The sequence below is a fragment of the Carassius gibelio genome, chromosome B21, assembly GCF_023724105.1.
Source record: "Carassius gibelio isolate Cgi1373 ecotype wild population from Czech Republic chromosome B21, carGib1.2-hapl.c, whole genome shotgun sequence".
NCBI classification, from domain to species: domain Eukaryota; kingdom Metazoa; phylum Chordata; class Actinopteri; order Cypriniformes; family Cyprinidae; genus Carassius; species Carassius gibelio.
The window spans coordinates 12,158,654-12,180,402 of NC_068416.1; the positions used below are offsets into that span (position 1 = coordinate 12,158,654).

The following is a 21,749-nucleotide window of genomic DNA, read 5'->3' on the forward strand; positions in this document are numbered from 1 at the left end:
TGACTATTGCACATAATACAGTCCAGTAACCAAGGTATATGCTTAATATAATAATTTAATAATGAAATATTTTCTATTATAAATAATATAATAATTTCGTTATTTCAAAATGAAATATTAATGAATACATCTATGATAATGATTAAATTATCATTATTGTTGGCAGATTTTGATTTATGATGTAATTTCTTTTATTTAAAAAACATGAAGAAAAGCCTACAATATACAGTAATATTAGATCACATTTCCTTATATTAGCATCTGAGGATGTTAAATTTAAAGGGATTAAATTCAATATAAAACATTCATCAATATTTATCTGTCTTTGCATACAAGGCAAAAAGAGTTGTTTCATACCTGATAAACAGTGAAGACATTGATGTCTTCTTCCAGACTTTGGGCAATGGAGTGATTGTTTCAGGTAAAGGTTTCAGAATATAACATTAAAATTGAATCTAATTAAATTCTTAAATCATTAATACCGGCTTTTCTTTTTTTTTATCTCGCTTGAGGCGAAATGTGTATGACCTCCATAACTGTAGGTGGCGCTGTGATTCTTCCCTAGGCTTATAGACGCAAAGCATTGTGGTTAAGGGCTCCGTTCGCGGCTAGCTTGTAGCAATGGCGACGTCTTTAGGTTCTAACACTTACAACAGACAAAACTGGGAGGATTCGGTGAGTACAAAACAAATGTTGTTTAAGAATATATAAGAAGTATTACCAATCACGACTGGCGCATTTTTGTTTTCTGTTTGACCTCGCCAAATCAACATATTTCCTAACTGTAACATTCTGTGTCGTCTCAGCTCATGGCTAATGAAGACCATTTCAGCATTCAAATGCATCTTATCAATAGTTAAAAATGTGGTTCTATAAATTCTCTGTCCAGTCTCTGTGTTGAGTAGATTTTTTTTTACTGGGCAAGCAAATAAACATCACATTGAAATAAAAATGATGAGAAATGAATTATATAATTAATTAGTAACGTTATATAACGTTAGCTACATTTTAATGTGAACGAGTGTTCTGTTAACAAAACAGTATTCATAACATTATTAACCTTTGATATGAGATATATATGTATATTAATATCATCAAATGTATAGAAAACATGTATTTATTTATGAATGAATGCATGCATACACAGCCCTGACCTTTTCTTATTTGAACAGGATTTTCCGATTCTCTGCCAAACATGTTTGGGAGAAAACCCTTACATCCGGATGGTAAGTTGAGATAGAATAGTTTTACTTATTAGTTTCACTATTTACTTGATCAGAATTCAAACGAAGTTGTATTTATTTTTGTATTTAAACACATTTTGACTCTGTACCTTGATTTTGTTTTAACAGACCAAAGAGAAATTTGGCAAGGAGTGCAAGGTACTGCTGGCTTCATCCTCTCAAAAAAGCTAAATGTTGTCTTGATAGGGTTCCACAGGCATTTCCAATTGTTTTATGCCATAGTTTTATATTAATTCCAAAGGTTAGTACCTCTTATACAACTGGAAAATCATTCCAATAATCTCTTTGACAATACAGTGTGGGAAGTCACTCTTGAAAAATTACGCCTCATATTATTTGCCCCACATTTTGGTAGCGCAGCATTTTATTTTCCATATATATTTCTCATCCTCTAGATCTGTGCACGTCCCTTCACTGTGTTCCGCTGGTGTCCTGGGGTCCGGATGCGCTTCAAGAAGACAGAAGTTTGTCAGACCTGCAGTAAAATGAAAAATGTCTGTCAAACCTGCCTTTTGGATCTGGAATACGGTAATGTTATAATCTGTAGCCATAGTCTGTTAGTAAAACTGAACAAACCTGTTAAAGGCCCATTCAAGCAGCACTGACACGTTACGTTTTCAAATTCATGTTAAAGTCCCAGCATATGCAGAGATTGAGTTTGATGCATTTAATTAACCAAGTTTCTATGGGATGCTGAAAACAACAGATGTTGAGCTGCTTTTTTATTGTTGTTGCACAGGTTTGCCCATTCAGGTTCGTGACACTGGGCTGTCCGTTAAAGATGAAGTACCGAGATCCGACGTAAATAAAGAGTATTACACTCAGAATATGGAGAGAGAGGTAATGCAAATACTAAATGGCTTGAAGTATTATGTAAGAGTATCTGTGGGTCAACTAATGATGTTTGCCCTGTAGATTGCTAACTCTGATGGCACACGACCTGTGGGGCTGCTTGGGAAGGCACCGAGCAGCAGCGATATGCTGCTGAAACTGGCTCGTACCACACCATATTACAAGAGGAACAGACCACACATCTGTTCCTTCTGGGTGAAGGGGGAGTGCAAGAGAGGGGAAGAGTGTCCATACAGGTGAGCAGAACCTCAAGAATCTGTCATGGGTGTAAAATGATGACCCCGTGATCCTCAATTTCACACGGTGTTGTGTCAGAAAACATGTTTCGGTTTTCAGTTGCTTGCTTAATAAGCCTCATGCATTTTATGAAGTGACTGCTTTTAATGAAATATGTTTAAGCTGTGAATTATGTTTGAGAGATTATGAGTTTTGGTCACATTTTTGAGATGAAATGCATTGCTATAACATCACAGGCATGAGAAGCCCACCGATCCAGATGACCCGTTGGCTGATCAGAACATTAAGGACCGTTATTATGGCATTAACGATCCTGTGGCTAACAAACTCCTGACGCGGGCCTCCTCCATGCCCAGACTGGACTTACCGGAGGACAAGTCCATCACCACACTCTACATCGGAGGCCTGGGAGAAGACGTTACAGATTCTGAGCTCAGGTAAACGCTCTTCAGAGATCACAAAGCTAAAACTATTCAAATATGATCACTGAAGTATAGGAATATTGTCTTGGCATCCAACAGCAATAAGTAGATTTACTAACTTGGAATAAATAATGACTAAAACTGAATAATAATTGAAGCTAAAATAATATATTATTAAAACGAACAAACATTTTGTCATTTCTTGATTTGAAAAAACTGTCTACTTCTTCCCCGAAGGAACCACTTCTACCAGTTTGGGGAGATTCGTACCATCACCATCGTTCAAAGGCAGCAGTGTGCTTTCATCCAGTTTGCTACACGGCAGGCTGCAGAGACGGCTGCCGAGAAGTCCTTTAATAAACTCATTATTAATGGACGTCGACTTAATGTTAAATGGGGCAGGTTGGTCTCTAATCGTGCAAGGAAAAAGAACTGAAATTCTAACCGTACTGTTTGTGTGGAGGCAGTTCTGAATGTTGTCGTGTGTCGTTCAGGTCACAGGCGGCTCGAGGAAAAGAGAAGGATGGGGTGACGGAGAGTGGAATCAGGCTAGATCCAGTGCCCGGCCTCCCTGGTGGTGTGTGACCAGTCTCTTACGCATGAGCATGTTTTATATAGAAATAGAATATTAGTGTGAATTGTATGGATTGCTTTTATATTTAAATATTTATTTATTGTAAAGTTTAAATATATGTGTGTGTGTGTGTCTATATATATATATATAAATAAACTCACACACACACATATATATTTAAATGTGTTAAATATATATATATATATATATATATATATAAAAATTGTTTAATAGAAATGAATTAAAGTAATTTATTTATTTATTGTAATTAATACAAATCTATTTTTAATCTATTACTTTTTTTTTTTTATCTTGATATTTCACACTAGTGAATCAAATTCATTTACAATAATTAAGAAAAAAATTATGTTCTGCTAATAAAAAAAATAATTACTACTATTAATGACAGAAAAACTACTTTTTCTATATACTGCTTCTACAATGGAAGACAATTGTTCCAAAATAAATTAAATGGGGAGCCACTAAATATTATATAAGTTAGAGCGGTATGTGATTTTTCTTTTCTCAAACTTTTTCAACAGCTCTGCCCCCACCCCCTGTGTCTGATGAAGATGCCTCCAACAACTACTTCAACCTGGCTCCCACCAGCTCCCATGCTGTCATGAACCTGGGACTTCCTCCTCCACCTGGGGTTGCCATGCCCCCACCGCCTGGTGAGTTTCCCCCCATTCACTTCCTCTTTTCCCTTTTTTGTAACCTATGATAATATGCTTCACTGTCCTGTTAATCTAATTTGTTCTATCCAGGCTTCGGTCCTCCTATGTTCCACACCATGGATCCCATGGCCCCGCCGATGCCCCCTCCAATGGCCATGAGGCCCCCCGGACAGGTGCACTACCCATCCCAGGATCCTCAGCGGATGGGTGCCCATGCAAGTCGCCATGGAGGCCCTTAGATAGTTATACAGCTACCTCACTGTTGGGGTATGAACAAGGAAAACATTGGAAAAATACCAGCATCTTAGAATTTAAACCATGGCAAAAACCTTTCTTTTTAAAATTTTGATTTATAATAACCCTTAATGGTTTCTGTTATCATCTTGTCAGTTTTTATGTTTTGTATGTAATGATATGAAATGGATAGCATGCCGATTGACAAAGAATTGGTTGCAGTGACCAACAATTACCAAGTGGGGGAGCTATTGACTATTTCATGCGCCTGAGGTCTTTATTTGTTTGACATTTTATTGTCCTGCACCTTTAGAATATTCCAGGATTCATATCATATTACAGTTTGTGCTAGTCTCCATCTCTTCCCATTTTTCTGTAAAGCATGTTGTCCTGAAATGTTTTTAAGACTTTTGTTTTTAATGTACGCCTGTCTAGTTTGTGGTTCCATTAAAGAAGCATCACATTTTGAAATCTTGTGTGAACGATTGTGTAAATGTGTTTCTAGACATTGTGTGTAAACTTTTTAAATTGGTATTTGATGGTTCATAATGGCTCGGCTCACAATTCACAGTAGCAATTTAGGCATCCCTCAGAAATCCAAAACAGTTGTGTATGCCAGCTTCACAGATCGGGAGACTCTGCAGTGTACTGGATGCTCCAGCCCTGTGGAGTGCGATTGAAATTGGGCCGATGGCACATCCTGTCCCAGGTCAGGTGTGGCTCTGTGTGAGCCTGCAGCATCTCAAAGCCAGGCAGCGGCAGAGTCTTCACAGTGCCTGCGGTTCCACCAAACGGCATAGGAGCTCTGTGAAAAATAACAATGATCAATGTTGTTCATGTCCCTTTATTGCTAAAATATCTTGACTTTCCCTATCAGCTGAGTGAAACGAGTCTTGTCTTTTTTACTTGACATACTGATACGAGCCGGGACCAGCGTAAGGTTTCAAGACACAAATTCTGTTTTAAGGCATGACCTTAAAACCAACCATTTTTGGCAGGCAGCCTTACCACGCCAGACATGCTAAGAAGTTTTTTTATATGTAATGTTACCAGCAGTGGCTGGTGTCCTTCCTTAATTCAGTCACCATTTGAGTTGCGTTTGCTACTAACTATATCTACTTTATATACAGAAGTAGAATTGGGACCTTAACAAAACTTGTTAAACTTATTTAGATAATCTTTTTTAACAGCATGATACCTTGGGGGGTATCATGTTTCCATAAAATAAGGGACCAGTCAGGGAATCTTGACAAGTAAATTGTGGCAAAAGAACACGTTAGTCTCCCGTTTACTTCTATGAAGCACTGCAAGTGATTCAGTCAAGCCTCTCTATGCTCTCAAAAATAAATACATTAGTCAACATTTGAAGTGGATCAAAACCTTTCATTAAAGTTGTCCTAAAACCAAAATGTGTTCTTGTCTTAGGAGAAATTTCAAGTTCAAATGTTGACTACTATATCTGTGTGTATATATAAGCCAAAATCTTCTGGTTCTTTCCCAGTACCTTCACTGTCTTATTTTGCTTTCCAACTGTACTAAAAAAGCAAAAATACTCAAAATAAATCTTTAAAAAATAATAAAATGATGTTGTCTCTAAGTAATTCACATTCAATAAATTCATAAACATAAAAATATATTTCTCATTTTATAATGTTTTTCATTTGCCTTTGTAGTGTTTTCTGTCCCTTGTAGTTCTTTCCCTCAAAGTCATGAGGCACAAATTCTTTAACCTTTGTCTTTTTATCCAACTTTCAAATATTGTTTTATTCATGGCTTATATCTTGTAAAAAAAAAAAGGGGTTGAAATCACTTGTTTATAAGAATTTGAAAAATACATATGATTTAAAGGCAGCTGAAAAAGTAGGTTTAGGCACGTTTGCTGGATTGCCATTTTGCAACCCAATTTACTAATGAATTATGTCTGAGGATTTTCAGGAAGATTTTGAATAGGAAACTAATTTGGAAAAGTTAAATTATTAATAGCTTGTGTGGCCATAAGTAAAACATCAGGAGAAGTACATTTGTTGCATACATTGATGAATAATTCACATTATTTGTAATAATTCAATCTTGGTTTTTAGATTTTAATTTAACATTTACTTTATGCTGTGTTTACTACTGAGGGTGGAAGTATCATTATGTTATGATTAATTTGTACCTGTTGAAGCATTTGTAGTTGGCTGGGGTGAGTTTGTAAGGTGGCTCAGGCAGGTGGGTACTGATGTTAGCCAACAGCGTCTCATTGTCAATGGGTTTTTCCTCCCAGGGTGACTGGTAAGATTTGGGGATCACAGTGACGTTGAACTTTTCTGGAGGAACCTCTTTCAGAGGCCCCCCATAACCTGAATAAGAGAATTGAGTGACCTTCAGAATTGTCCTCTGACTTTGACAACAACAGAAACTTTAGTGTACTCGTACAGAATTGTGCTGTATTTACCAGGTGCAAGCACGCTTGGGCTTCCTTTCTTGGAAACCGTGTGCTTTAGTGTGGTGACTAGGCTGTTCTTTCCAGGATGTTTGATGTAGATTTCAGAGGTTAAGCAATCATTTCCTTTCTCTCCTTGCATCGCATTATGGCCTTGAAGTGTTTCCCCTAAGTGCTAGACAGTGTTAAAAGATCATCAATTATTACTGAACCTACAAGTAAAAAAAAAAAAAAAAAGGTTCCCCAAGGAACTTTCAGCTAACAGTTCTTCAATGAACTTTTATTTTTATGTTTTAAGTTGTGTGAAGAACATTTTCAGGGTTATCCAATCCTGCTCCTGGAGGGTCTTTAGGGTTTAGCTCACACCAGCTGCCTTGGGATCTTAAAGGCCTTGATTAGCTGGTTCAGGTGTGTTTAATTTGGTCAAGAAACTCTGCAGGAAGGTGGTCCTTCAGATGTACGATTGGACACCCCTGAGTGACTATTTGTCTCACTAAACATCTTTAGTTTTGTTTCTAAAGGGCCTCAAATACAGAGTTTTGGCATGAAACTCTAGATAGCGCAGTCCGAGGTCTAACACAATCTGACCTAATGACATCATTATCATATGGCACAGCTGATTGGTTCTCTTCTGTATCTGTAGCCAATGAGCTCGCTGCTCAGCATTCAAATATATGACTTGTGCTTACTGTAGCAGTTGCAGCTGGCTTTAGAAACCTCTGCCTTCCCCAGCTCCACCTGTATAGATCTGCTATGAGGTGATTCATGTACGGTATATGGGGGTTATTTCATGTATGTTATATTTGCAGCAGTAATATTTCTGCTCACAGCAGCATGTTGTGGTTGTATTGGCAGTAGCAAGTCTCAAGACCAAATACATTAAGGGGGTCATATGATACAGTTTCAGTTTTCCTTTCTCTTTGGAGTGTTACAAGCTTTTCGTGAATAGATAGGATCCTTAAAGTTGCAAAGACTAAAGTCTCAAACCCAAAGAGAAACCCACACCGCCCTAAAAACACCTTATGTCTATGTCACTGTGTGGAAAGATTTACATAATGCCGCCCAAACTTTCACACAAAGAAGGAAGGCGTAATTTTGATTCTCGCTGTAGCATTGTTGCCTTTTGCCACCATTATGTCGCGGAGTATTTGTATATTTTTTTAAAAAAAGGGACAATACATTACACATTACTTACTATATAAATGTGCCAGATTTAGCCATTCAGGCTTAATTTCATCTGCAGTCCCTGTAGCCTACAATGTAAGTAAGTTTTAGTATTTATAAGATTTGCCACTGATGATTCAAACACATTTTTTGAGCAGTGTATAGTAGCGTTTGCTTGTTGCTTCTCCGATCACAAATGCAGACATGGTTTTCTGTTGTGTGGCACGATGCAACGCAACACGTAAAACTCTATAATCAGTAATTATGTCCCCACTGGATGCTAAAAATGGCTCAATTGTAATGGGTTGTATTGGTTTTGTCTCGTCGCACCGGGATACTGCATCACAGTATGGCAAAGGGGCATAACATTTCTGTCACACACTTGAGGTATTCCACCAATCACAATGGACTGGATAGCTGGCCAATCAGTGTAAACCTCGCTTTTCAGAACGATGGGCTTTGTAAAAAAAATCAACATGTTTCAGAAAGGCAGCGCATAGAGGAGAAACAATAATGTACAGAATGAGGAAAATAATGTTTTTTTTTTACCTTTAAACCTCATAAACACATTTCCTTACACCAAATACAAAAAAGAATGTACTTTTTTGGTAGCATCATATGACCCCTTTAACACTGAAATGTACATTACCATGCCAATCCCTCTGAGAGTTGTCATGACAGAACTGCTATTAAATACACCTGACTAACTAATCAAACTCTTCAGGATGACTAGAAATTTCAACGCTGCTAGAGTTGGATCTAAATTTGCCAGGAAGTTGGCCCTCCAAGAGGAGGACTGGACACTCCTGATTTCACATTCAAACAATATTCACAACCCATTTTACTTATGTATAGTAAAGATCTTGCATCTCTGAGTGAAACCGGAGATTAAATGAAAAGTAAATAGGGTGGGACTTGATCTTATCCATCATGGATTGATTGGATCATGAAAAGTGGGTGTTCCAGAATAGAGCCGGACCTGAATGTGAGTATGCAGTCGATTGTGAAACTTATGAGGGAAGGCAGAAGGGCAAATTTAACCTCAAGATGATTTCAGCAAATCGTAAAGGTAAAACTTTTTATTCAAACATATTATTTGTTATAATTGCCACAATATTAAAGTTATGCCACATAGAAATAATATTGCCTACTGACATTAGCCTAAAATAATTCAATAGCTTTTTGGCTACTAACTTTGGGACCATATTCATACATTTGTGATTATATGGGTCAATAAATTGGGTCAATTCTGGTTTCATGTTGACTTTAACTCAGTTTAAGATGTCTTACATTCAGGTGTCTCTGTGCTAGATTCTCCGAGGTGAACCTCTCCACTCTTTTGAGTCTCTCGTGGAACATTATAGATCCTCTGTTAGACAGCAGATTGAGCTCCTCCATCATCAGATCCCGAGGAACACTGATCTTCTTCCCCAGGTTCAGACATACTGATTTAACATGTACAAATATTGATATCAATCAAAGAACAACTATCCCTTATGACATTACATTGCAATGTTATTAACTAGTAATTACAGCACTTTAAACTAGTAATTACATGCCATTCTTCTGAAAGTTTATATATAAAAAACACATTTTATAGACATTTACAGGTTTTCATTAATACTGTATGATCATTCATAATTAATGTCATCAAAAGCATGTCTAACATTCTCTGTCATCATCTTTGGCTCTAAAATCGTCAGTACAATATGTGAAACGGTGATTAAATCATTACATTTGACACAGGCATCTGGGTGTAACCTCAGCCTGCTGTTTATTCAGTAATGTTTAAGAGGGTTCAGATCTTTCCCAATCAGGCGCGGATGAGTCATGATCTCCTGGAGTAAAGCATTTAGTCTCCTGCTGTCATATTACATTACAAATACCCTTACTGTTTTGGAAACCGAGTCAAAGCTATTGAGACATGCCAGAGCAGAAAGTGAAAATTTGGCTCTCTGTTTTCCCTTTCCAGACTGTTTTGCTTTTGTCCCCTACACGTCACAGAGTTGTTGCTCTCAAGCTGATTTCATTGAATCATTCTTACCCACTGAGACGGTGTGCTGTTTGAAGAAACTGAGCTTTTTTTTCTACTTCCCATGTCTCTTACCTCCATCTGTGTCCGAACACAGCTCCTGTTGCTCTTTCTTGGGTACATCAGTGTATGGCACAGGCATAGTGATATAAATAGTATCCAGCCTTCAATAAAACCAGTCCAGAAAGATTAATAATATATTTTCATTTTTCCCCCAACTAAATGAATCTGATTTGACCCTTTCTTTGTGATATATATATATATATGCACTCCTTTGATCTCAAATCAGGCCTGAAAACACTTTTTTAAACCGAGTTGCATAGGTCACAGAATAAACAAATCCTTTGATTACAGCAAAACTTACCAATTTAAAATTCTGTGTTTGCTTTTATGCTAGTCTTGATGATGTATCTCGTCCAGAGGTAGAAATGCTTATGTGAGCCCACATCAGACACACTGTGGACCCTCTTTTTGCCCTGGTTAGATCACTGTCTTATAATAGCATGTGCGATGTGTTCCTAATGGACTTGGATTAGCACAGTGGAGCTTCAGCATCCACACTAATGAAAATTTGATCCACTGGCCATACTGTGCAGATTTGGTGACCGGGGAGGAAGGCAGGACTCGTAGCCAAGTATGTCTGCCTCTGAGGTTCAATACCGTTTGCTGCAGACATGCCAGGGGTCTGAGAAGGGCAAAAAAAAAAAATTCAGTGTTTGGCTAAATAGAGTGCTGCAGGGATAACCTATTTTTGTAGACCAAACCTGACAATAAGCATTTCATCACTTCTGGTTTAATTGTTCCTGTGGCTCAAGTGGTAGAGCATTGCATTAGCAGTGCAAGGTTGTGGGTTCGATTCCCACAGAACACATGTTAGGTAAAAAAAATGTAAGTTGCTTTGCATAAAACGTCTGTTAAATGCATTAATTGAATTGTCCCGAAAGTTTTTTTTTTTTGTTGAATGTTTTTTGGTTAAATGCCTGAAATAAAGTCTTGTGGATGAGGTATTTTCACCATTTACATCATAAAATTCATCAGTAATACACCCCTCAATCCATAATATGTGAGTTATTTAGAACAATAGCATTCACGCTTGTTATAGTCCTTGAAAATATTTTTTTAGATCTTTAAAAATGTAGGAAAACGTGGGAAAAAACTAGCATGTCTAGTCTAGGATCTTGTTTGAATTAGAATCAAAGGCAATCTTAAACAACTAAAGAAAAATTTAATGTCACAATTTCATTTCACATAATCATAAACATGTAATCCACAAAGTATAATCATAGAAACTATCAAATCCAGTCATACTGAGACAAACAAACAAACAAACAAACAAAAAACCTTGCTTTGATACATCATCTTACACAAAATTCCATAGTTTTGCTCTGTTAGAGAATTCTCTGGTGGGACAGCTATCGAAACAGCTGAAGAAGACTATATATATGTATTTGATAGATACACGGATACCTCATTCTTATTTTAGACTGCAAATCTTGCTTGTGTGCATTATTTATGCCCTGGTGTGTCATATTTCTCAAAAACATGACAGCAAAATCATGATTTACAGATCTTAAAGAAAGCTTGTCTAGTCAGAAAGCAACAAAAACTCTCTGTGAGAGCATGAAAGATAAGAGAGGGGAAATGATTTGTTTCGTTTGATTTCCTGCCAGTCTCTGCTGGGAGCCAATTCACAAATAAGAAGATAGATCATTAATATATTTACCAAAAAAAAAAAATAAGTTTTCCAAAGTATTTTTATTTTTATATACGTGGTTGACATTAACAGAAGAATCAGCACAATTGTACAAAATAACACTAGCAGGTGCGCAGATTCATTTTTTCTTATTCACAATATTGTTGCTGATCCAGTTCATGCCATCCTGAAAGAAAACAGAAATGTCTTCAACTATTCCTATAAGGTTAAATTGAAAATAAATTCACTATGTATTTACAAACCTGTACACCCTCCCCAGATACAGCAGAACAGGCCTGGATCTGCCACTCTCTGTCCCGGTACGTGTGCAGGTTGAGGCCCTCGGCGATCTCGCTGGCCGGAGAGGCTGTGGCCAGGTCCTGTTTATTGGCAAAGATGAGCAATGGCACACCCTTCAGGTTCTCCTCATCGATGAGCTCCGAGAGCTCCTGTGGAAGAAGGTCAACACAGAGGAGTCAGAAAGACTGTAATCAGCACTACGTTGAGGTGCCAATATATATCAAAGAGGTGCCAATATATACCAAATTAATCGTTAAAAATGTCTTGATTTTCTCAGAAGCAAGAGCAAAGTAAAATTCCTGATTGTAATGCTTGTTGTATACTATATAGTTTAACTTTTTACTTTGTGCGATTGTATTTAGGCTTCAAAACTCATGAAAGGTATGTTAATTTGTGGAGATTGTCATGATGATAATCAAACCTCTGTTGGTCATAGAGCTTATTTTATGAAACAACCCAAAAGCCAATGGAAAAATACTGTCTGGTTTTTGGGAAGGGAACCAGGGTGATGCTAACTGACAGGTTGACCTACAAAATCCATAATATGTGAATTAAATTGGAGCAACAGCATTTGCTCTTATGTTATATTCCTTAAAAATTTAAGGAATTCAAAGATTCCTGTTTTGGGTGTTTAGATGGAAACGACAATGGTGGCATTTTCAAAAAACTTGAACTTTGTAACCCATTTAAAAAATATGCATTTTCAGTCCCCAAAACACTGTTGTCGTGTAAACGAACAGGCAAACCGCATAAAAAGTTTCCCATTTTCTGGCTGAAAACTTTGTCGTGAAAATGGCCCCGGAGTCTAGAAACTTAAAATATTCAGCCTGTGCACATTAAAAGTAAAAGAAATTAGGATGCAGATTGCTTGACATATAAATATATCAGATAAAATGATTTTCAAGACAAAAAAAAAAAAAGCTTACCAATCCTGTTTCCTCAAATCTCTTTTTGTCTGCACTGTCAATCACATAAATCTAAAAAAGGGAGAGAGAAAAGGGACTATCAAAGAGAAAAAAGCTTTTTGACTGATACACAAAACAGAAATGTAATGCGATTGTAAATACTCTCACAACACTGTCAATGTCACTGATTTTCTGCCTGAACACTGCTGTAATACCAATAAATCTGTGTTCTCCAGGTACTTCTTCCAGAATGGTCGGATTTTCCTCTGTCCTCCAATGTCCCACACATTCAGCTTCATGGCATCACAGGACACACTTTTAATGTTGAAACCCTGAAAGAACAAAATTAGCACACGATACAGCTGTGTCTACGTAATATGACATTTGATGGTATTGTACTATTAATTAAACTGTGCAAATCTTAAAAAAGCTTTAACATTTTTTTTTTTGAGAGTATGTGTCTTAAATCTTGCAATTGCAACTTTATTTGAAATTATATTGTGAGAAATAAATCTTGTAACTTTACTTTCCCAAAGTGACTTTAAATCTCACAATTTCGACTTTATATATCCTGCATGTGACTTTAAATCTCATGATAGTAACTATACATCACAGTTGTGAATTTAAATCTCACAATTATGACTTTATTTCTACAATGTGAATTTATTTCATCACACCTGTGACTTTAAATTTTACAGGTTTAATTCTCATAACTGTAACTACTGTGTATATCACAATTATATATATATATGAAAAAAAAAAAACTCACAACTGTGATGACACCTTGACTTTATATCACACTATATTTCAACTTTTCACAATTGTAACTATATATCACAATTGTTGAATATAAATTTCACAATTGTGATTTGGGATCTCGTACTTGTGACTTTAAATCTCACGTGGGATTTAACTTGATTGTGACTTGATGTCTCATAACAGTGATTTTAACAGTGAAGGATAGTTCACCCAAAAATTCCAAATCCTTCCAAACCCGTATGACTTTCTTCGGAACAAAACTTTCATAAAAAATATCTACATTTGTGTTCCTAAGATGAAAGGAAGTCGTATGAGGTTTGAATGACATGAGGGTGAGTAATTAATGGTATAATTTCAATTTCTAGGTAAAATATCAATTGAAATATTAAGTTTCTATTCAATATTTTGATTTTCCTTTCCCATAATGTGATTTGAATCTCACAATTGTAACGATATATCACAACAGCAATTCATCTCACAATTGTCACTTGATATTTCACAATGTGACACAAATCCCAAAACTGTGACTATACATCACGTGTATAGTCATTTTAATTCTCATAACTCTTACTTTGTCTCACAGTTGTGACTTGATATATCATAACAGTACTTTAAAACTCGCAATTTTGACTTTATATATTTCACATTGACTTAAACCTCTCAACTCTGACCCTGACTTGTGACTTTATATTACCCAACTGTGACTTAAATCACATAATGCGTGTTTATAACTCATAATTGAAACTACATATCTCATAGTGTGACTTCTTATATTAAGCATTTCTTATTTTAAACTTTATTTCAGACTTACCTTCTTAGTTTTTTTTTTTTTTTTTTTTTTACTATGAAGCAGAAACAGGCTTCCATAATGTAAAGCCTTCACATTCCCAATCACACACAAAACACCAGATAGAGGCACAATGTATTTAAACTCTCCTAGTCTAAATTTATCCTGGCCCTGGGCAGCCTCCAACTACTGAGACTTTATGGTTAAGTAATCTTTAACCGTGGGATTAAAGACACTGTTGTGGTGCTATTCTTAGAGAGGATCTTCTGTTCCCACAGGCCTCAGCTCTTTACAGCTTTAACTGGCTGCAGCATATAATGTCTGTTAACAAAACTCATGCTAAATAGCAAATAGTCATATTACATCTAGGTACCAGGATATTTTAAGTGATCAAGTAATGGTTTACCAACATCTTAACTAGTGGCAAACTGTGCACAGCAGAGTCCAAAAGAACCCTTGCTAAATGTTTTGCTAACAGCCATCAGTAGTTCTATAAATGGATGATATATACTGTCAATCAATGATGCATGAATTCAGACTTTTATAAATTGATATTAGAGACTTTTTGTCATATGTGTTATCTCTAGTTAGCTGACTTTATGCTAATAACTAGCACGAATACGCACAGTGATGGTGTATAGTGCTCTATCCCTGACCCCTCAACAGTAAACAGAGCGGTAAACCAGACTGGCCACATTTGATCCTATTAACTTTCTTGGAAGATTGAGATGTTTTCATGTCTATTTATACCATTTACTTGGGTAGTAGTTTTTGTTTTCGGTTTCTGCCTTTATGTGGTTCTAGCAGTGATTGTAGTCTATGCTTTTCTTTTTTGTCTCATGGGTTGTAGGTGAAACAATATTAAGTGGATCACTTTCGTCATGCTACGATAACACATAAGATTAAATAAAACATTTTTTAGGGGGTCAGAGGGTGCCTTTTTTTTCATAATTGAAACAGCTGACATTTATCCATCAGTCTTATAAAGTTTAAAACTCTACATAATTTCTAAATGGAAGTGGTGTTCACCTCAGACTAAAAGGTTACTGTCTAAGAAGCTGTGTATTCTGACCAACTGTAAATTGCATATAAAGTAAAAAAAAGTATATTATAATCTTAATGAGGGGTTTGAGGATCATTAGATTTGTTTCTTCTTATTTTAATAGTATTTTAATTGTATTTTTCGTAACAGAAATTACACTTGGGTATAACTTAAGAATGGAAGTCCATGTTCACCCTAAACTTAAACAAAGATAATTAGACTTAATTTCTAATAATTGTGACATATTCACTATTTCACTTTGTATGTCAAAATGCATTTTATATTTTGCAACTGCAAATATGCTATAAAATATGATTATATTATATTACATACTTCATCTCTCTTAGGCAGACCCCCCAAAAAGTTACCCCAAAGTCAAAGACGTGATCATGTCATACTTTTTAGGGGGTTTTTCACTCTATTATTCATCCACAGTCTGCCTGTCTTCGTCACTGATTAACCTGATTCATCCATTTTGGTTGTACAGTCTAGTGTTATCCAAGATGCAGCTAAAGATACACATTAGTTTTGTGCCAAAGAATGACTCTAGTATCATTTACAATTCTGTATGGTAAGTGTAACTGTCAAACGCTTTGAGAATATTTCTACTGAATTTGTTAAACAGTAAAAAAGCGCTAGAAATGTATTAACATTCCACACCAGCTAATAACTTCACACCTTTCTACAGCTTCAGCAAATTAGGCTGAATTACTCATGAGACATGTTTCTACCATTCATAACACATCATTAAAAAGTAAATGTACATTCTGGAATGGCAGAGGGCTGTGCTGCTTTTAAAACCACATGTGTCCTGGTTGTCAATGTAACCCTTTTTTTGAACAAGCATATTAAGAAAGTGCAAGCAGCGAACTTGAAAAAATCTAGTGCTTTGAAAGTCCCCGTGGCTGCTCTTCTCACCTGAGTTGGAGTGATGGTGTTCACATCTTCTGAGGCGAGTTGTTTTAACAAAGTGGTTTTTCCGGCGTTATCGAGACCGAGAAGAACTATCCGCAGCTCTTGCTCAGTAGTGCCTTTTAGCTTCTCAATGACTGAAAACAAACCCTTGAAAACAAACATTTGCGCCTTAAAGATCTAATTAAAGTTTTACATTTTAAGTTCTAGATTGGTACATCCATGAAATCTCACATTCATCACAATGATGTGTATAACATTAATAATTAATGATTCAAATAGACACTTCAAGCAGACCAAAACATGTACCTTTTGGACTTCTCCCATAGTGCCGTGAATTTTGTGGTAGGAAGAGGATGCGGAGACAGATGGAAAGGCGCAGCTACATTCTATGCAGGATATATCCAGGTAAGTGTTTGGTTTTCTTATCTGTCCACTGTTTCCTGGATCCTCTTCCCTTGAAATACTGGCTCTTCACTTAACAGGGTGCAGTACCTTTCCTTCTCTATGCGTCTGGCCTTCCTCAGACGTGACACAGAGGAGGATGTGGAGGTGGGTGAAAATGGGGGAGGGGTTGGATTAGTAGGCCACAATTAGCAATCTCCCCACCCACCCGCCTCCCCTCCACTCGTCTCCTCCAGCACATCTCCAGCATTAAAGACTTACCTGGATTATCCTTAACAACCACCTGCTTCAGAACAGGCCACTGAGACTCCCAATGCTCTCTTCAAGTCTTCACAATGTTGTCTTTTTGACCCTTCCTTGGAGCATTTACAAGCTTGGATGGCCCTCGTATCTTACTGGATCAAAAAGTTACAAGGACAAACAAACTCAGCAAATAATATGAGATAAGGTCTCATGTCTCATGTATTTTCAATACTTCTTGTTGTTTATTAAGAGATATTGTTCATGCATCTTAACAATACCTCTCCCAATCAGCAGAGGGCAGTAGGGTTAATATTTGAAATTAGGGTTCTTCAGGGTGTAACGTGAGGTAAGGGAACAGTGTAGGGTGGGGATCAAAGGATTAGGGTTGGCTAATACAGTGCTGCAGGGATAACATACAAATCTTCCGTCGGCTAAAACAATGGAATTTTTAAATGGGTTTTTGGTTAAATTCCTGAAATATGGTCTATGGTTTACACAGGCTCAAGATGCATACGCTCTTGCAACAGTTAGAGTTGCTAGCAGAAAATGTATAGCACATATATATAGTGTATACTTATTAGTTAAAACGTTTTATATTTTAATACTATGATTTTTATATAATAGTATAGCAATAGGATTTAAGAAAGCACAAATTCAAGCACAAATATTATTAAAAATAATATTAATACTAAAATTATAAATCTAAAAAAAAAAAAAGTACCTGGGTAGTTGCTAGTAAAATAAAAATGTATCGCATTTTCATGTGATGGCACAATAATGTCACATGACATTTATAGCTCAGGTGATAGGCTAAACGTAAAACGTAAGTTATTTTGTGTAATTTTTGAGCGTGAAGTTTCTGGTTAGCTGTCAAACAATAATTCTCCATTGAAGTAAACCAATAAACCACTCTAGTTGTTTCATTCCTACATATTTAGTTCTTGTACAGGGCTTGAAATAGAGTCTTTATTCCAAGATTCAAGTTCATATTGAATCTTTAAAGCCACTTTCTCTTCCTACATAAGACCTCAGTAGATAAGGCTTCAGATCTGTTTCGGTAGCAGTGTAATAGAGGCCATCACCAAGACACATCTTTCCCTTGCAGGAACACTTCCCCAGGGATTAGAAACGGTCCTTCCCTCCCTTTGTATTACTCCAAAGAGCTACAATATTCCTTTCTCCCTGTTAATGAGAGCAACAGGGGAGCGTCTCTATCCACAGAGCAGTCAGGATCCAGACTCTTCCCTGGTGCATCCCAAGGGCCCTTATCACTGCTCTGCAGATGTACTGCTCTCTATTGTTGGCTGTTTGCTCTTGTAGGGATTCTATAATATTTTGAGGGATTAGGAACCAATTACTGAATGACCAACTAACTCCTCCGAAGATGTGAAACTAGCATGGATCAGCTTCTGTTGTTGCTGCCTTTATTGCCCAACATCTTTTGCATGAGCGAAACTTTGAAAGTTATTACTCATTCTTTGATGACAGGTAGTGTCTCTGACATTTCCAATAGTCTAGCATGTTAATTATGTCAACATCATTAGCAAAAAGTACATTGATTTCAGTCTCCATGATTACATTAGGCTACAAGTCACATATATGTGTCGACTTGACTGAAATTAATTGATCCCTCAGGAGAATTATCATTAATATAATGTCTCTCAAACAGCATAGAGATTAGAGTAAAAAAAATATGAGGTTTCCTCTCCTGCTTTTTCTGATCAAAAGGTTGTTTCAGAAGCAATCTTGATATTGTCTCACTGTGTACTATTTTAAGCTCTTTATTGTTGGAACGAGGTGCTATGAAGCATGTGCAAAAGTGAAAGCAAAAACTTGTAAATTAAAATATATACAAAGCATTTTTAAATGCATAATATATATTTTTAAAGAAATCCAATTTTTCAAAAGTAACATTTATGACGTTTTTCAAAAATGTCTATTCATCAAAGAAATGATGAATATTAAATATTAAATGTTTCTGCAGGATCATGTGATAGTGGAGACTGGAGTGATGACAACAGTAAAAAACTAAAAAACATAAAAATTCATAGTAGTTTATAATTATTTAAAATATATTCTGTCAGACACAGACGAGGACACAGAGGATTCAGTGATAAGGTAGTTTAATGTGAACCAGAGGTTTCAGACACAGGTGAATCTTGACACGTGGATAGAACGGTGACAACACAACTTCCCTTATGGTGAACGGTGATCCAGATGGTGCTCAGATGAAGACGATGGGGACAGGAAGACTGACGAGGATGAAGAGGGTTCAAGAGTTCAGGTAGGTTTAATAATGGCGTTCAGGCAAGTGAGAAGATCGGTGCAAGACCAGAAGATGAGTGATTGTGACTGATGGCTTTATATGTGGTTCTGGTGATGATGCACAGGAGTTTAGAATTCGGGTGATTGGGGACGAGTGGGTGTGGCGTAAGTGTCCGATTCCGGGAGTGTAGAAGGTGTGGCTGTGACATATACAAAGCATTTTTAAATGCATAATATATATATATATATATATATATATATATATATATATATATATATATATATATATATATATATATTTTTTTTTTTTTTTTTTTTTTTTTCTTTCAACCTGAAAACATATAGCAAGCTTCATATTTTATTACACAAGGGGATCATTATATTTGGGGATCTGCAGCCTCAAAAAGTTTGCAAAAACTTGTAACAAGATAACAAACAGCATTTCTTTTTAGCTTTAATACACTCAGACTGTATGTCAACAGTTTTCCTCATTTGTGCCTTTATTTTGTTGTTTCCCCATGGTTATTGTGCATACGAACAGAACTGCTGTCTCCACTAAGTTATCCCAAGCTCATAATGTGACCGAATCTAATTTAAGCACGCTTCTGTTCCATGACACATCACTGTCATTCTAAAACAATACACATATAACCATACTCATTATTCAGAGTTGTGGCAACCCGAATATGTATCTGAATATGAAATTCATGACAAACTCTTTCTTTCGTTTTTGCTAAGGGTCATTAATAACTGCATTTGCTTTCTCCTCAAACACACAGGAACACAAATGCCTTTGTTGCTGGCTGAGCTCTTCTCTCCAGCTGTAAGAGCGATGGAGAGTGGGATGGTGAACGGGCTTATGGCTGCACGGACTGCTGCACTGATGAACTGAAAGGAACAGGTGTCAGCCATCACAGAACAGAAGGAGCTTTGGTGACGCAATACAGAACTGGTTCTGGATGGTTTTCTGGTCTGGACCTGCTTTGGGCAGTTTGGATGATTGGCTGGACACAATGGTGAAGAAAAACACAGCCTCCATTTGACAATAAACATTTGAACGTCTATAAGACTGATCATGATCTAACTGCTGTTTGTACCATTATACAAGAAGAAGGTTTCTATTTAGGAGCTACTGTACAGAAAAAGGCCTATCAGGGACCATAAAAACATAACAATAACACTAGCATAACAATAGCAGAAATCCACAAGCTAATCCACAAGATTTCAGCTGATAAATGGAAGTCTTGAGAAACATAAAGGCTGAGTTTGTAAGACACAAATCCAAATTTAAACCATCGCCTCTGGCCAAAATCCATAATAATGCTTCCTTCAGCGGAAGCGTCCATCCAATGTTTTCCTCTCCCATCATTTCTTTAGAACTGTTTTTGCTTGTAAGCAATGCAAATTTCTCTCCTGATTTAGATAAGTCAACAAGTTTCACTATGGTGGATGAGTTAATATTGTATCGGTGGATTTGTCTATACAAGCAAGCAGCTGGAGTTGTGTGGCTGTTTGGACTCTCATTCATTCTCACTGCAGAAGATCTATTGGTGAGTGAGTGATGTAAGGCTAAATTTCTCCAAATCTGTTCTGATAAAGAACATCTACATCTTGGATGCATTGCATTGCATTGCAAGAGGTTAAAGATGATGACAAAACTTCAACAAAGCACCTGTGGAAAGTCTGTTTCAGATAGATTGACCAAATGTAGACATGCAAGCATTTGAGACAAACACTTTTTTTTATGATAACTGTGCATTTGCTTTGCGTCTGCCGTATTGACGGATGGTCAGTCATGCCAAGGTTTCTCTCGATGATCGTTGCCTGAATGTGCGTCAGTGTGTTTTCCTTCTCAGTGACTTTTATACCCAGCAGCGTTGTGTTTTATGGTGTTTGCACAGTGACACGTTGTTTCTGTGAGCCCAGAAGTTCTAGCGCAGGTTTTGTATTACCTCGCTGGTCTCCAGCACACAGCCAGCTTCATCATGGAGATCTCTCTGGCTCAACACCAACAGAAGCCATCCGTCCAGTCCAAGGAAAAGGTACCAGATTTCCCTTTCCATATGCTTACCTGTGTTGTACAACTGGCAGGGTGGAAACATCTGGGCCATGATGCGATATTATTGAGATTCTTTACGTTTAGGGTATGGTTAAGGTATTTGAAACTGTAGCTTCTCACTTAATTGGATTTCTGCTTTTTGTAACTATAACGGCAAGTTATTGAAATAATTGAAAATAACTAAATGTGTGTTGACCCTAATTAAACTTTATGACTGACTTGGTCCCAATGGTGGTAAATCTACTTTTACATGAAGGCATTCATGAAAGAAATTAACTAAAATGATTTATTGTTTGTGTGTGGATATGGATGGAGCAATATTAGCCTCTTTCACACAGTAATACCAGTTAATTTCCGTAAAATTACCGTAACAACTTTACAGGTAAATTCAAAAATACACTGTTCACACAGCCAACGACATTCTGTCTTTTTTTTTCGGAAAAGCACCATTCACACATCCATTCCAAAATACCGGTAAATTCTGTGACGTCATTAATCTCTAAACAGCTGCGCTTGTA

General features: G+C 36.7%; 3 protein-coding genes across 4 annotated transcripts; 1 reads left to right on the forward strand and 2 right to left on the reverse strand.

Moving 5' to 3' along the window:
- The first annotated feature begins 530 nt into the window (after positions 1 to 530).
- Positions 531 to 4,711, forward strand: rbm22 (RNA binding motif protein 22). Of its 2 annotated transcripts, XM_052588498.1 has the most exons (12): positions 531 to 675; positions 1,173 to 1,226; positions 1,353 to 1,382; positions 1,640 to 1,772; positions 1,984 to 2,084; positions 2,160 to 2,332; positions 2,570 to 2,770; positions 2,993 to 3,157; positions 3,250 to 3,332; positions 3,872 to 4,003; positions 4,097 to 4,220; positions 4,270 to 4,711. In XM_052588498.1, exons 1-12 carry the CDS (start codon positions 622 to 624, stop codon positions 4,277 to 4,279), a joined length of 1,260 nt encoding a protein of 419 aa, XP_052444458.1. In that variant the 5' UTR covers positions 531 to 621; the 3' UTR covers positions 4,280 to 4,711. The 2 variants fall into 2 exon arrangements, with proteins under 2 accessions (XP_052444458.1, XP_052444457.1); XM_052588497.1 differs by having other exon boundaries at positions 532 to 675; positions 4,097 to 4,711.
- On the reverse strand, positions 4,492 to 10,367 carry LOC127986233 (myozenin-2). The gene is made up of 6 exons (XM_052588499.1): positions 10,226 to 10,367; positions 9,937 to 10,025; positions 9,120 to 9,274; positions 6,678 to 6,840; positions 6,399 to 6,582; positions 4,492 to 5,045 (listed from the first exon to the last, which is right to left on the reverse strand). The coding sequence occupies exons 2-6, from the start codon at positions 10,001 to 10,003 to the stop codon at positions 4,862 to 4,864; spliced, it is 753 nt and encodes a 250-aa protein (XP_052444459.1). The 5' UTR covers positions 10,004 to 10,025; positions 10,226 to 10,367; the 3' UTR covers positions 4,492 to 4,861.
- A 699-nt stretch (positions 10,368 to 11,066) lies between these two features.
- arl3l1 (ADP ribosylation factor like GTPase 3, like 1) lies at positions 11,067 to 16,803 on the reverse strand. The gene is made up of 6 exons (XM_052587544.1): positions 16,569 to 16,803; positions 16,266 to 16,409; positions 12,975 to 13,091; positions 12,781 to 12,831; positions 11,818 to 12,003; positions 11,067 to 11,741 (listed from the first exon to the last, which is right to left on the reverse strand). The coding sequence occupies exons 1-6, from the start codon at positions 16,584 to 16,586 to the stop codon at positions 11,694 to 11,696; spliced, it is 564 nt and encodes a 187-aa protein (XP_052443504.1). The 5' UTR covers positions 16,587 to 16,803; the 3' UTR covers positions 11,067 to 11,693.
- Between the last annotated feature and the right edge of the window lie 4,946 nt (positions 16,804 to 21,749).